The sequence below is a fragment of the Zalophus californianus genome, chromosome 4, assembly GCF_009762305.2.
Source record: "Zalophus californianus isolate mZalCal1 chromosome 4, mZalCal1.pri.v2, whole genome shotgun sequence".
Taxonomy (NCBI): domain Eukaryota; kingdom Metazoa; phylum Chordata; class Mammalia; order Carnivora; family Otariidae; genus Zalophus; species Zalophus californianus.
Window position 1 is genome coordinate 20252234 of NC_045598.1, and position 16196 is coordinate 20268429.

The window sequence follows — 16196 nt, forward strand, 5'->3', positions numbered from 1 at the left end:
AAGCCAGGCACAGAACCCCAACAGCCTCCTCAGGACAGAGAGAAGGCTCCCACCACTGACATCTGTCCCATCCCTAGAGGGAGTCCAAGTGCAGCAGGCTGGGCACCGACTCCGCGGAAGGCCATGTGTGCATCTGCCCATGGGACTGTGAGCGGCAGGAGAGACAGGTTCACTCCCCTAGGAGGCTATGCCAAGACTCAAACAGAAAAGAGTTCCATTTGAGAAAAGAGTTCAGAAATTCAACATCACAGAAGATAATCTCTATGAGCTGTTTCCTCATCTGTAAAACAGAGATAGCCTTTCTTTCGTATGATTTTAGAATTAAATGAGATCACTTTTTTTTTAAGATTTTATTTATTTATTTGTCAGAGAGAGAAAGAGAACACAAGCAGGGGGAGATGCAGGCTCCCCGCTGAGCAGGGAGCCTGATGCGGGGCTCGATCCCAGGACCCTGGGGTCATGACCTGAGCCAAAGGCAGACACTTAACCAACTGAGCCACCCAGGTGCCCCTAAATGAGATCACTTTTATAAAGTGCCTGACACTACTCTGTAGATACTCAATAAATGCTAATTCTGATTAAAACACAAACACACCCAACAGAAGGGATGTCACAGGGCAGGCTAGGCCTCGTGCCAAAGTTGTGGATAAACAATAAGGGAAACGGGTTCAGGGGGAGAAGCCAGAGCCACGGCTGTGGGCTGAGTGGGCTGAGAAGCCGCCCAGAGGGGTGGAGTCTGAACAGGCCCTAGAAGCTACCTCAGCAGCCGGCAGGGCATAGTGCTGGGCATTCCCAAGTGTGTCCCCTACACCCATCTGAGAAGGCAGAGACAGCATCATCACCTTACCAATGAGGCAAGTGCGGTCCAGAGAGATGAGGCAGCTGCCATGGTCACTGGTACTGTGAGGCAGGGCCAGGAGCCCAGGCTCTCTGACCATGTCTTTGCTTTCCCAGAGCTGGAGGAGCACGGTGGGAAGGAGAGGACAGGCACGCCTCGTGGGAGCTCAGCTGAATGAAGTCCAGCACCATGACCAATCGGAAGCCCTCCGAGTGCCCTGATGCTTCTGGAGACACGTGTCCTACCTGAAGGCCTCCTCCCAGCCCCCAGCTGACCCTCCCCTCCCACTGTCCTGCAGTCAGTCAGCTATCTTCCCCAAGAGGAAAAGGTCACCCCTTTCTTTTTAGGGAGTGCCGTCTGGGCTTCTTGAGACAATTTCAACATGACCTTTAAAGTTGTTCGTCTCTTCTTCTGAGAAGCGGGAGAGGTGTGTTCTCGTCTTATTTTTACAGGAAACCAGTTGCTGGGGCTGATAGATCCATGCATGTGAAGTGGGCAATAGTGACCCCCACCCTCCCACCTCCCCTACTCACAGACTTATTTAAGGAGGAAATGGCAGGATACGCCTTGCAAAGACCAAAACAAAACCAAAAAAGCTATAAGACGTGAAGAGACAGAGGAAGGCTTTTTTGCCTCTGGTCAGGAGACAAGATGGATACCTGCTTTATGGGCTCTCAGGGCCTCTGCCAGGAGTTCCAGGTCAGGGATATGGGCAAACGGTCGCAGGGGGTGCCAGTGGCGAGCGGGATTACAGTTGGGCTCTCCCTTGGAACAAGCACTAGACTGGGAGTCGGGTGAACTGGGGACAAAGTGGAATTCACACAGGGCCCAGATCACAAGGTGGGGAGGGGTGGGGAAGGGGGGTACGGGGGAAGCAGACCTAACCGAAGGTTTGGGGTCACACTCACAGGTCTCCCAATAGTCTAAACCCCACTCCCACCACCAGCCCCTCCGCATCAAGGAAAAGGCAAGAATCCCTGACCGTCAGAGAGAGCAAAAAGGCGCAGAGAAGGGCCTCCGTTCACCCACGGAGCCAGTCAGAAGAGAACCCAGAAGCATTACTCTAGAACTTCAGCTCTAACCAATCCCATCCTCCCACAACCATCTCCGACAGGTCAACCTGAGCCTCTGCTCACTGACTAGGACAGGAAGGTGAACTGCACACAGCACTTTCTATTCGTAAAGGAGGGGTACCTTGCAAGGGAAGCAGCTGACAGACATGACAGAACGAGGGCTCCAACTCGGCTCCTACACACACTGAGGTGCTGAGAGGGTAGGGAAGACCCCGAAATGAACTCCGAGGTTCCTGGGTATCTGAGAGTGCAGAGGGAGCGTGGCCTCAGCCCCCACCCGTCCCCTAAGTCAGTTGGGGCTGTCTCCCCTCCCTGCCCCCACCAGCCCTGGAGGCAACTAAAGCGAAAGGAAGAACAAAATCGGTAGGACACATCCAACACCCCGAAACCTTAAGGAAGGACGCCCTGTGGCAGCCTAGGGTTGAGAGATTTGTAATCTTCCAGCTTCAGAGGAAGACAGGAGGAGGCTGAGGTAGGGATGCATTTGCCTTTGGTGGATCAAATCCCCAAGACGGGCGGAGGCGTGGGTGGCTCAGTCGTTAAGCGTCTGCCTTCAGCTCAGGTCATGGTCCCAGGGTCCTGGGATCAAGCCCCGCATCGGGCTCCCTGCTCAGCAGGAAGCCTGCTTCTCCCTCTCCCACTCCCCCTGCTTGTGTTCCTTCTCTTGCTGTGTCTCTCTATGTCATATAAATAAATAAAATCTAAAAAAAAACAAAAATCCAAGAAAGAGGGGCGCCTGGGTGGCTCAGTCAGTTAAGCATCTGCCTTCGGCTCAGGTCATGACCAGGGTCCTGGGATCAAGCCCCGCATCGGGCTCCCTGCTCAGCAGGAAGCCTGCTTCCCCCTCTGCCCCACCCCCACTCATGAACACTCTCTCTCTCTAATAAATAAAATAAGTCCCAACAGGGGCAACTGTCACTCACTGAGTGCTTCCTGCAGGTACAAAGGCAGCTTCATATGCATTAACCTGGGTCACTGTCACATCAGCAGCACTATAGGTTACTATTATTTCCCCCATTTTGTATCTGAGGAAGTGGAGGCTCAGAAAGGCTCAGTGGCAGAGTGGAGGCGCCTTTATCTAACCTCAGTTCTACATACACTGCAAAGAGAAAGGAAAAAAATGGGCGTTCACTTCTGCCACCTAAACAGGGACCCTTGAGATCTTTTGGTCATAATTCTCTTCTCCAGAAGAGCCAGATGCTAGGGCTCCTCTGTTTTCCGAATGCCCTTGCAAGCCAGAGACACAGACTTTTGGAACTGCAAATGTCCTCAGACATCATATCCAGCCTCCTCATTTTACAATGGGAAAACTGAGGCCCGAGGCTGAGTGATTTGCCAGGGTTACCCCAGTCAGTGGAATGGCAGAAATGTCAGACCTGGAAGGGGCCAAAGATCAGCTGACAGGAGGGGAGGCGTGACTGGCCCAAGGTCACAGAGGGAGGTGGGACGAGAAGCCAAGTTTCCTAACTTCTAGACTGACACCCTTGCCATGGCATCATCTCTGTTCTCCAGCTGCTCCGGGTCTGTGGCTCAGGTTCTGATGGGGACAAAGCAGGCCAAGCCTGACCCCATTAGAAACAGATATCAGGCCTTCAGGGACAAACTCCTTAGTGCCCAGAGTAGGATCTGTGTGGTCATGCTCTCATCCCAATAGAAGGCACTGAGACTTGTAGTGTGTGTACTGGCCTCAGTGCCCTACCATGATGCCAGCTGTCGTTGGAAGGTGAGGGAGTTGCAGAGAGAAGGGCAATTTCGAGACAGTGATTGTGAGGTCTCTTCCTGGTCTCATACAGGCAAATGACACATCACAGTCACTAGATTCTTACAAAAAATCAAGACACAGTTTTCATGACTCAATTGATATGGTCAAATTTAGAGATTCTTGCCAGTTTCACAGCTGGGCAAGACCTGCAGAAAAAGGCCCCAGCTGGTTCAAGGTCATGTTGTTGTCAGAATCAGTACACATAGCTCCCCTTGCCCAGTCCTTGATTTTTACCAGGAAGCTGGCTGCCATCAGGGTATAGGTACATGGAACTGGTGGCCCAGCTCCATGCACAGGCCCTGCTACTGTCACAGCACCAAAGCTCCACACCAGCAACTGGATCTGTCAAAACAGAGTGTCCTGCTGCAGCACGTCCCAGAGCCTGCCTCACACCAGCCTGGCATCACCACTCAGCTCCTGCATGTCCTTGGAAAAGCTGCAAGGCTTCCTACCAAGAGTCACAAACTCCCCAAACCCAAACCAGCAGAATCCCAGATCCTATGCCTTCCACTGATAGCTGAGGCTAACAAAGCAAAGGCAACAAGCAAAGACTTTCAAAGCCCCCCTGGACACACTTCCAGGGACTTCTGGGCTATGCAGGCTCCAGTGAACTCCATCCAGCAGAACAGAGTGTTCAGACCTAGCAGGGAGGGAGACCAGGGAGAGGAGGGAACAACTTTTCTGGTTTCTTCTCCCAAAAAAGAACATTTCCAAGTCTCTTCAGACCAGAATATCCTGAGCCCATCCACCTGTCCCTCTCCCACTTGGTTGAGCGGCCAGCCAACGTGACTGGCCAGCCCATGCAGCACCTTGAGACCCAGCCGAGTGCCAACGTGGAGGTGAGTGGGGGGCCAGACAGAGCTTCAACCTCGTCCACTCCCCCTCCACCTCCAAAACAGACTTCAGAAATTTCCAGGGCTCCAGTCCCATAAACTGTATAAAGGATGGCATTCCTGGGCCGGAAACTGACTCAGGGGCTCCCGGCCAGCCTGGGCAGGCAAAGCTGACAGATAACATTCTGGGAATAAAGGAAGGTGATACTATGGGAATCCCTCAGGTTCCAGCACACAGGCCCCCTGCTATACTTAAACTCCTCAGACAGGCCAAGTAGATATACACTCCATTCTGGAACACCCTCCCATGAAGCGTGTAATTGCCCTGCTGTTGACAGAGCCAACTGTGCCACTTGCTGGAAGACACTCTTCTGTCTCGTACACAGCTGGGTGCCTGGCTCCCCTCGGGGTCTGGCCCAGCCAGAGGAGACCTGCAGGCCTGGAACCCTCGCTGAACGTACCTAGTATAAGAAGCATCCCATGCTCTACTCCTGCTTTTTCCCTTTGCATAAAGCTGACTCCAATCTTGGCAGCACTCAGACCACAGAGCCCAACTTTGAGAAAGACCAAGATGGCAGGACGGAGGCTGCCTACTTTACTGGAGTGGGCCGGACCTTTATTCCTGGGCAGTCTTGAGTGGTAAGGATGGGGCAAGAAGCTCGCTAGTCCGGGCAGCAGAAGTGTCGGAGCAAACTGGACTTACCTATCTTCATGAGGCAGGCCAGCAGGATCCACAGCGAGATCTCAAAGGGTGTGCGCACATGTGTGTAATCGATGCCCAGGACTGGAAAGGCCTTTCGAGTCTTCATGCTGTGTTCAGTGACGGAATGGTTAACAGGGCGGCTCTCGGGGGGGAGCTCTGGTGGGGCGGTGGTGACATCCCCGATGGAGCGTTCCCGAGGCGACTCTGAGCCTCGGATGGTGCTGGCCGTAGGGCTGGGCTGGAGGCCATGGCTCCTGAGAACAGGTAGCAGCCCCACCAAGGCTACCACCACCAGCAAGGAAGGGAAGATTCGCGGGGGAGTGCGGCCACAGATGCCAGACCACAGAAGCATCATGCTGATCCCTTGGTTCAGCAGGCCTTGACTGTTAGCAAAGTGAGAGTAAGACCTGGGACATAGGTAGCAAGGGGTCAGCAGGTGGAAGACAGACTGGGGCAGTTCCTAGGAAAAGTTCATGTTTTAGAGAAGTATTTGTGTGCAAGCAGATCTCTGGGGGTGGAGGGAGGCTGGGTTTGCAATGGAGAACTCCAAACTGGGGAAAGGGAACAAGGACCCGGGAAGGACCACAGGAGACCAAAAGGTCTGGAACTCAGGCCCGGGAAAGGGGGTGGGAGAAAGAGACTGCACCCTAGGGACAGAGGAAGAGACAGGACAGGTTGGACCCCAGGCAAGGAAAAGGAAGAGGAAAGGCTGGGACCCTTGGCTGAGGAAAGTGACTGAGGAGCTGGGACTCAGCTAAGGGAAAGGGCAGGGAGTCTGAGCTAAAGAAAGGGGGACCAAAGGAGGGGTGGGGGGTGGGAGCCAGTCCAGGAAAAGAAGAGAGGGGGCTGGGAGCCCAGCCTGCGAGGAAGGAGTGAAGCCGGAAAGCGGCCGAGAGCTTCCCCACCCAGAGAAGGGCCGGGGTCCAGGCGCGCCGGGCTGAAATTCCGGGGAAATGGAGGGAGGCGGAAGGCGGAGGCAGGCGGCCTGGCGGGAGGGCGCCTCGGCGCGGGCTGGGGGCGGCTCGCGGTGGGCCGGCAGCAACACACCCCTCCTTGCGACCCTGGCGCGGCGCTGCGCTCCGCCCTGGCCCAGCTTCAGCTCCGCCGCGTCCAGCTCCAGTGACAGTTCCAGCCCCAGTGACAGCCAGAGCAACGGCCCCAGCCCCGGCGGCGACAGACTGATACCTTACTGAGCCCGGCGCTGTTATTTATAGACACCAGCGAGCAGCCAGCGCAGCGGGCTAGAGGGACCTGTCAGCGCCCGCGCACCGCAGCGACCACTGTCGCCAAGGGAAGGAAGTACGGGTAGGAAGAGGAAGAGTCAGAAATGACCAAAAAAAAAAAAAAAAAAAAAAAAAAAGGTGGTGGGGCGGGGGGAGGCGGGATTGAATCCCCAGAGATTGTAACTAACACGGGGGGAATGCTTTACTAGTTACAAAGCGCTTTCACTAGACACCAGCAGTTCTCAACTGTGGTCTCAGCTGTGAAGGATATATTTTATCTTATGTATTTAGTTACTATATGACCTTGAGCAAGTTACTTAACTTCTCTGTTCCCTAACTTTCTTATCTGCCAAGGGGTTATATCAGCAGTACCTATTTCGGAGGGATGCTATGATAGCCAGATGAGAGTCTACACAAAGTGTTTAGAATAGAACCTGGCCTATAGAACCATTATTATGGTTCCAGTGTTGCAGATAAGAAAACAGAAGAGAATTCCTTAGCTAGTATATAAATAGTTATATTAGTTTGCTAGAACTGCTGTAACAAAGTACTACAAACTGGGTGGTTTAAAGAACAGACGTTTTGGTCTCATACTCTGGAGGCTAGAGGTCTAAGATCAAGGTGTCAGCCGAGTTGGGTCCTTCTGAGGGCTGTGAGGGAGAATCCATTCCTTGCTTCTCTCCTAGCTTCTGGTGGTTTGCCGACAATCTTTGGTGTTGATTGATTGTGGCAACATGACCAGTCTTCACGTGGTCTCTGGGGTCTCTCTCTCACGATCTCCCTGGGTCTCTGTCTCTGGGTCCAAATTTCCCCTTTTTACAAGATCACCAGTCAGATGGATGGGGGCCCACCTTAATGACCTTATCTTAACTTGATCATCTTCAATAACCCTATTTCCAAATAAGGCCACATTCACAGGTCCTGGGAGTTAGGACTTCAACATCTTTTGGGAGGGTACAATTCAACCCACAGCAGTGGTAGAACTGGGATTTGAACGTATCATGTTCGTTGGAATTGGTAAGATTCAAGAGATCATGAGTGGGGCACCTGGGTGGCTCAGTCATTAAGCGTCTGCCTTCGGCTCAGGTCATGATCCCAGGGTCCTGGGAGCGAGTCCCGCATTGGGCTCCCTGCTCAGTGGGTAGCCTGCTTCTCCCTCTCCCTCTGCCCCTGTTCGTGTTCCCTCTCTCGCTGTCTCTCTCTCTGTCAAATAAATAAATAAAATCTTTAAAAAAAAAAAAAAAGAGAGGTCATGGCTGTATATAGAAATCATTGGAAAGCTTAGAGCAGCACCCAGCAAGCACCACATATATATGTCATTATCTTTATTTACATGTACTGAGGGCCTCAAATGTAGACTTTTAGCGTTAGGACTGCAATGAAGTTACACAGTCGCAGGGACACATTGACAGACTAGAAGGAAGGCCCTCACATCTGTGAAATTGGTTCCGTCGTGAGACCACACCACCTAGAGTGTGCTATGAATTTAATAATTTCAGATAAACTATATCACTGTGTATTGTTCATGTTAAAAGTATGATCTTATTAAAAGGAATCAGTTAAAATGTACTACAATGTTCGTAAACCTGTTTTAGCAAGTCCTCATTTTTTAACCATTCCAGGCCCATACTTCTTGACTCAGAGAAGCCATGTTTGTGCAGACCCTTCTGCAGATCTAGGGCAGTCTCAGGATGCTTGGATCCAGGGTGGCATCTGCCCCTGCCTAGGCCATGTCTGCTCCCCTGTCCCCTCATTGAATCTTTTCACTAAAAGTAATGGGAATATTTTAAAGATTTTATTTATTTATTTGAGAGAGAGAGAGAGCATGAGGGGGGAGGGTCAGAGGGAGAAGCAGACTCCCCGCTGAGCAGGGAGCCCAATGTGGGACTCGATCCCGGGACTCCAGGATCATGACCTGAGCCGAAGGCAGTCGCTTAACCAACTGAACCACCCAGGCACCCTAAAAGTAATGGGAATTTTATGGAATTGCTGTAGCTATGACATCAATAGATATGTGGCAAATAATGTGTGGTACTAGGAAAGACTATGCTGGGCCACTTACTAGTTGTACATCATGACCAAGTCACATTTTGTTATTGTCACTCAGTTTGTTCGTGAGTTCAAGCCCCACATTGGGTATAGAGCTTACATTAAAAAAACAAAAACAAAAAAAGAGGTGGGTAGGGTCATAATACAAACATACCTCAGAGATATTGTGGGTTCAGTTCCAGACCACTGAAAGAAAGTGAATATTACAATAAAGCAAGTCAGATCAATTTTTTTTATCTCCCAGTGCATATAAAAGTTTTGTTTATACTAGAGTGTAGTCTGTTAAGTGTGCAATAGCATGATGTCTAAAAAAACATTGTTCAAACAAAACAAAACATTGTTCATACCTTTTTTTTTTTTAAGTAAGCTCTATGCCCAATGTGGGGCTTGAACTCACAACCCTGAGATCAAGAGTCACATGCTCTACTGACTGAGCCATCCAGGCACCCCTGTGCATACCTTTATTAAAAAATACTTTATGGGGGGTGCCTGGGTGGCTCAGTCATTTAAGCGTCTGACTCTTGATTTCACTCATGTCATGATCTCAGAGCTGTGAGATTGAGCCCCGTGTTGGGCTCCATGCTCAGCAGGGAGTCTGCTTCTCTCCCTTTCCCTTCCCTTCTCCCTCTTCCTCTACCCTTCCCCCTGCTCGTGCACATGCTGTCTCTCTCTCTCTCTCTCAAATAAATAAATTTTAATTAAAAAAATACTTTATGGCTTTTTTTTGGCTTTCAGCTCAGAGGAGATGAAGGTGCAACTGTCTTTGGTGGTCCCGAATCCAGGTTCATCTGATACCAGCCACCTCCACCATGCCACCTAAGTTCGACCCCAATGAGATCAAAGCTGTATATCTGAGGTACACCGTTGGGGAAATCAATGCCACATCTGCCCTGGCCCCGATCCATCTCCCCCGGGTCTATCTCCAGAAAATGTTGGTGATGACATCCCCAGGGCAACCAGTGATTGGAAGGGTCTGAGGATTACAGGGAAACTGACCATTCAGAACAGACAGGCCCAAATTGAAGCGATACCTTCAGCCTTGGCCCTAATTATCAAAGCCCTCAAGGAACTGTCAAGAGACAGAAAGAAAAACATTAAACACAGCGGAAATATCACTTTTGATGAGATTGTCAACATCGCTCAACAGATGCACCATGGATCTTTAGCCAGAGAGCTCTCTGGAACCATTAAAGAGATCCTGGGACTGTCCAGTCTGTGGGTTGCAATGTTGATGGCCACCACCCTCATGACATCATAGATGACATCAATAGTGGTACAGTGGAATGTCCAGCTAGTTAAGAGCTACAAAGGATAATTTTTTTTAAGAATCTCTTTATTTATTTGCCAGAGAGAGAGAGAGAGCACAAGCAGGGGGAGCAGCAGTCCAAGGGGGAAGCAGGCTCCCCTCTGAGCAGGGAGCCCAATGTGGGACTCGATCCCAGGACCCCGGGATCATGACCTGAGCTGAAGGCAGAGGCTTAACCAACTGAGCCACCCAGGCTTCCCTATAAAGGAAAATATTTTAATAAAGGATCATTTGGGGTGCCTGGCTGGCTCATTCAGTAGAACATGTGACTCTTGATCTCAAGGTTGTGAGTTTGAGCCCCAAGTTGGGTGTAGAGATTACTTTAAAAAAAAAGTAAGTTAAATAACATTTTTTAAAAGATTTTATTTATTTATTTGACAGAGAGAGAGACAGCGAGAGAGGGAACACAAGCAGGGGCAGTGGGAGAGGGAGAAGCAGGCTCTCCACTGAGCAGGGAGCCCAATGCAGGGCTTGATCCCAGGACCCTGGGATCATGACCTGAGCTGAAGGCAGATGCTTAATGACTGAGCCACCCAGGCACCCCAATATTTTTTTTAAAAAAGGATCATTTGACAACTCTCCCCCCCCCATATAAAAACCTTTATGGCTAAAAAATGCCAACCATCATCTGAGTTTTTCAGCAAGTCATACTTTTTGTTGGTAGAGGGTCTTGCCTCCATGTTAATAGCTGCTGACTGATCAGGGTGGTGGGTGCTGAAGGCTGGGGTGGCTGGGGCAATTTCTTAAAATAAGACAACAATGAAGTTTGCTGCATTGATTGACTCTTCCTTTCATGAACGATTTCTCTGGAACATACAAGGCTGTTTGACTGCATGTTACCCACAGTAGAACTTCTTTCAAAATTGGAGTCCAGGGCGCCTGGGTGGCTCAGTTGGTTAAGCGACTGCCTTCGGCTCAGGTCATGATCCTGGAGTCCCGGAATCGAGTCCCGCATCAGGCTCCCTGCTCGGCAGGGAGTCTGCTTCTCCCTCTGACCCTCCCCCCTCTCATGCTCTCTCTCAAATAAATAAATAAAATCTTAAAAAAAAAAAAAATTGGAGTCCATCTTCTCAAGCTCTGCCGCTGCTTTATCAACTCAGTTTACCTATTATTCTAAATCCTTTGTTGTTGGGCGCCTGGGTGGCTCAGTTGGTTAAGCGACTGCCTTCGGCTCAGGTCATGATCCTGGAGTCCCTGGATCGAGTCCCGCATCGGGCTCCCTGCTCAGTAGGGAGTCTGCTTCTCCCTCTGACCCTCCCCCCATCTCATGTGCTTTCTCTCTCATTTTCTCTGTCTCTCAAATAAAAAAATAAAATCTTAAAAAAAAAATAAATCCTTTGTTGTCATTTCAACAATCTTCACAGCATCTTCACCATGAGTAGATTCCGTATCAAGAAACCACTTTTTTACTCATCTATAAGAAGCAACTCCTCGGGCGCCTGGGTGGCTCAGTTGGTTAAGCGACTGCCTTCGGCTCAGGTCATGATCCTGGAGTCCCAGGATCGAGTCCCGCATCGGACTCCCTGCTCAGCAGGGAGTCTGCTTCTCCTGACCCTCTTCCCTCTCATGCTATCTCTCATTCTCTCTCTCTCTCTCAAATAAATAAATAAAATCTTAAAAAAAAAAAAGAAGCAACTCCTCATCCATTAAATTTTTATCATAAGATTGCAGCAATTCAGTCCCATCTTTGGGCTCCACTTCTCATTCTAGTTCTCTTGCTATCAACACCACATCTGCAGCTACTTCGAGTCCCATATCGGGCTCCCTGCTCAGCAGGGAGTCTACTTCTCCCTCTGACCCTCTCCCCTCTCATGCTCTCTCTCTATCTCATTCTCTCTCTCAAATAAATAAATAAAAATCTTTAAAAAAAATAAAATAAAATAAAAAATAAAAATGTATTTATTTATTTGACAGAGACACAGCAAAAGAGGGAAAAAAAGCAGGGGGAGTGGGAGAGGGAGAAGCAAGCTTCCCGCTGAGCAGGGAGCCCGATGCGGGGCTCAATTCCAGGACCCTGGGATCATGACCTGAGCCGAAGGCAGATGCTTAACAACTGAGCCACCCAGGCACCCCAATCATGAATGTTCTTAATGGCATTTAGAATGATGAATCCTTTCCAGAAGATTTTCAATTTACTTTGCCTATTCCAACAGAGAAATTACTATCTAAAGCAGCTATAGCCATATGAGATATAATTTTTAAATGTATTTCTTAAATAATAAGACTTGAAAGTCAAAATGCCTCCCAGATTCATGAGCTGTAGAATGGACCTTGTATTAGCAGGCATGAAAACAACATTAATCTTGATGTACACCTCCGTCAGAGCTCATGGATGACCAGGTGCATTGTCAGTGAGCAGTAATGTTTTGAAACACATCTTTTTTCTGAGCAGTAGGTCTCAATAGTGGGCTTAAAATATTCAGTAAACCGGGTTGTAAGCAGATGTGCCGACATCCAGGCTTTGTTGTCCCATTGATAGACCACAGGCAGAGTAGATTAAGTATAATTCTTAAGGACCCTAGGATCTTCAGGATAGTAAATGAGTATTGGCTTCAACCTAAAGTCACCAGCTGCATTAGTCCCTAACAAGAGAGTCAGCCTGTCCTCTGAATCTTTGAAGCTAGGCATTGACTTCTCCTCTCCAGCTATGAAAGTCCTGGATGGCATCTTCTTGCAATCGAAGGCTGCTTCATCTACATTGAAAATCTGTTGTTTAGTGTAGCCACCTTCATCACAGATCTGAATCAGATCTTCTGGAGAACTTGCTGCAGCTTCTACATCACCATATGCTGCTTCAGCTTCACCTTGCTCTTGTATTTTATGGAGATGGCTTCTTTCCTTAAACCTCATGAACCAACCTCTGCTAGCTTCAGACTTTTCTTCTGCAGCTTCCTCCCCTCTTTCAGACTTCACAGAAATGAAGAGAGTAAGGGCCTTGCTCTGGATTAGGTTTTGGCTTCACCAGGAGTAGATTTACAGCTGGTTTGATCTCCTATCCAGACTATTCAAACTTTCTCTATGTCAGCAATAAGGCTGTTTCACTTTCTTATCATTTGTGTGTTCACTGGAATACACTTTTAATTTCCTGCAAGAACTTTCCCTTGGCATTCACAACCTGGCTAACTGGCACAAGAGACCTAGCTCATGGCCTATCTTGGCTTTCGATGTGCCTTCTTCACTAAGCTTAATCATTTCTAGCTTTTTATGTAAAATGAAAGACGTGTGACTCCCTTTCATTTTAACACTAAGAGGTCATTGTAGAGTTATTAATTGGCCTGATTTCAATATTGTTGTATCTCAGGGACTAGGGGGCCTGAGGAGAGGGAGAGAGATGGTAGAACAACCGGTTGGTGGACCAGTCGGAACACACACATATAAAGTCTGTTGTCCTATATGGGTGCGGTTCATGTCACCCCAAAACAGTTGCACTAGTAACATCAAAGATCACTGATCACAGACCACTGTAACAAATACAATAATAATGAAGAAGTTTGAAATATTGTGAGAATTACCAAAATGTGACACAGAGGGGTGCTTGTGTGGCTCAGTCTTTTAAGTGTCTGCCTTTGTCTCAGGTTGTGATCCCGGGATCCTGGGGTCCTGGGATCGAGCCCGGCATTAGGCTCCCTGCTCAGCGGGGAGTCTGCTTCTCCCTCTCCCTCTGCCCCTCACCCCCACTCATGCTCTCTCTCTCTCTCTCTCTCAAATAAATAAATAAAGTCTTTTTAAAAATGCGGCACAGGGCGCCTGGGTGGCTCAGTTGGTTAAGCGACTGCCTTCGGCTCAGGTCATGATCCTGGAGTCCCAGGATCGAGTCCCGCATCAGGCTCTGGGCTCGGCAGGGAGTCTGCTTCTCCCTCTAACCCTCCCTCCTCTCGTGTGCTCTCTCTCTCTCTCTCTCTCTCAAATAAATAAATAAAATCTTTAAAAAAAAATTAAAAAATAAAAAAAATAAAAATGCGGTACAGAGACATGAAGTGAGCAAATGCTGTTGGAAAAATGGCGCCAATAAACTTGCTCAGTGCTGAACTGCCACAAACCTTCAATTTGTAAAAAACAATTCAGCATCTATAAAGCACAAGAAAATGAGGTCGGCCTGCACCTGCCTGGTAAGGTTATTTGAAGGATTAAATGGCTGGTGTATGTCAATCTAGGTTCCTGGTGTATAGTTAATGCTCAATAACTGTTCATTTCTTTCTTTCCTCTGTTATGTAATATCACTGCCCTGCAAATCCCTTTTTTCCAATCTCCCCTTCACTCGCTCCTTTCCAACCATACTTAGCCTCTTTGCTATTTCTCAGATATATCTGCCTCAGGGCCTTAAGCATTTGCTGTCTCTTCTGCCTGGGACACTGCTCCCCAGATATCCGCTCAGCTCCCTCCCTCACATCCCTCAAGCCTTCCCACAAGTCTCCCTTCTGCACGTGGCCTACTGCCTGATAACCCTATTTAGTAGTGATGTTTCCCCTGTCCGACCACCACCACTACCACCCAGTCCCAGCCCTTTCTCGGCTCCTTTTTTCCCCCCATAGCACTTTTCACCTTCTCACAGAGGGTATAATTTACCTATCTACTATATTTATTGTTTATGGCCATTTCCTGCATAGGATGTAAGTAAGATCCAGGAGGGCAGAAGAACCCTCATGAGTGAATGAATGAATGAATGAATGACAGGATATATTATTCGTGAGAAAATTAAGGCTCCAAGAGGAGAGCTGCTTGCGTCCACCAAACTGGGGAGAAGAGGGGTTAGGTGTGGATCCAAGTCTGTCTGAGTCTGAAGCCCAAACTTTTCCCCATTTCTAGGTTGATAGACAGAATTAAAAAAAAAATTATTATTTTTTTTTTGGTTGTTGCCCACACCCTGGGTAACTAGAAGAGAGTTAGGAGGATGGTCAGGAGTTAGAATTTGGGATTCGGCAAGGGGACTTTTAAGCTAAGATCTTAATTCCCTCAATAAACATTAATAGTCCCTAGTATGTGCAAGTCCCTGTGCTTCCTGCAATGGGAGCTCGATGACGAACCTGATAAACACCCATCAGTGAACTTGATGCTTACATCCACTCACTGCCTGTACATCCCATGGGCACTTCCATCTCCAGGTACAAAACACAGCCCCCATCTTTCCCCCAAACTTACTGCCATTCCATATGTTCCACATCCAGATGGTTTGGCCCTGCTGGAGAGGTTAAAATTTAGCAGGCTGGAGGGGAAGGGCTCAGGGTTGGAATTTTTACTAAGTGCCTTTGGGAGGTTTTGAAGCAGATGGTTCTGTCCTCACTTTGGAAAACTCTGGCCTGATCTATTAAAGTAAACTTTGGGGGTGACTGGGTGGCTCAGTCGGTTAGGTGTCTGGCTCTTAATTTTGGCTCAGGTCATGATCTCAGGGGTTGTGAGATTGAGCCCTGAGTAGGACTCTGCCTCTCTCCCTCTCCCTCTGTCCCTCCCCCAACACTTTCTCTCCCTCCCCCACCCCCAAAATGTAAACTTTGTATGGCTCCCACCTCCAGTTGGCTATATTCAAGTGGGACACACACAGCTTTCAGGGAGAACTTTCTGAGCCATGATCATCCTGTTTATTTTATTTTTTTTAAGATTTTATTTATTTATTTGACAGAGAGAGACACAGTGAGAGAGGGAACACAAGCAGGGGGAGTGGGAGAGGGAGAAGCAGGCTTCCTGCCGAGCAGGGAGCCCGATGTAGGGCTCGATCCCAACCTGAGCGGAAGGCAGACGCTTAACGACTGAGCCACCCAGGCGCCCCTCATCCTCTGTTTAGACAGCTGCATACCCCTTTCTCCGCAGAGCACACAAGGTACTTCATACATTCAGGCCCACAACTCCCCCCCCCAATTATTTATAAGACAATTTGAAAGTACAAAGATAACATAACAAACATCAAAGTTTTCCCTTCTGAATTATCAGCTGTTACAGTTTCTTGTATTTGCTTTCAACATAAAATTATTTGTTGGTGATGGGTTTTTTTTACAGATATATGTACTGTTTTATCAAATCTTAAAAAGTCTCTTTGGGGGCGCCTGAGTGGCTCAGTCGTTAAGCGTCTGCCTTCGGCTCAGGTCATGATCCCAGGGTCCTGGGATCGAGTCCCGCATCGGGCTCCCTGCTCGGCAGGAAGCCTGCTTCTCCCTCTCCCACTCCCCCTGCTTGTGTTCCTGCTCTCGCTGTGTCTCTCTCTATCAAATAAATAAATAAAATCTTAAAAAAAAAAAGTCTCTTTGAACCTGCATTGGCATCAACCTCTATCATGAATGTAATGTATGTCAATTTCTATCAATGACAGGCAACTTCTATCATAAGCGTAATGTATTATTTGGACACTTTAACAAACATCTCCTCATTGTGCACGCCCTCCAGCTACTGCCAAAACCTGGGAGAACCTTCTGGACTG

General features: G+C 48.6%; 1 protein-coding gene across 1 annotated transcript in view; it reads right to left on the minus strand.

Moving 5' to 3' along the window:
• SLC9A1 (solute carrier family 9 member A1) overlaps nucleotides 1-6375 on the minus strand; it is a 49347-nt gene extending 42972 nt beyond the window's left edge. The window contains exon 1 of the mRNA XM_027619888.1: nucleotides 5210-6375. Within this exon, the coding sequence (XP_027475689.1) occupies nucleotides 5210-5564 (355 nt within the window). The 5' untranslated portion in view covers nucleotides 5565-6375. The remainder of the gene's footprint in view (nucleotides 1-5209) is intronic.
• Between the last annotated feature and the right edge of the window lie 9821 nt (nucleotides 6376-16196).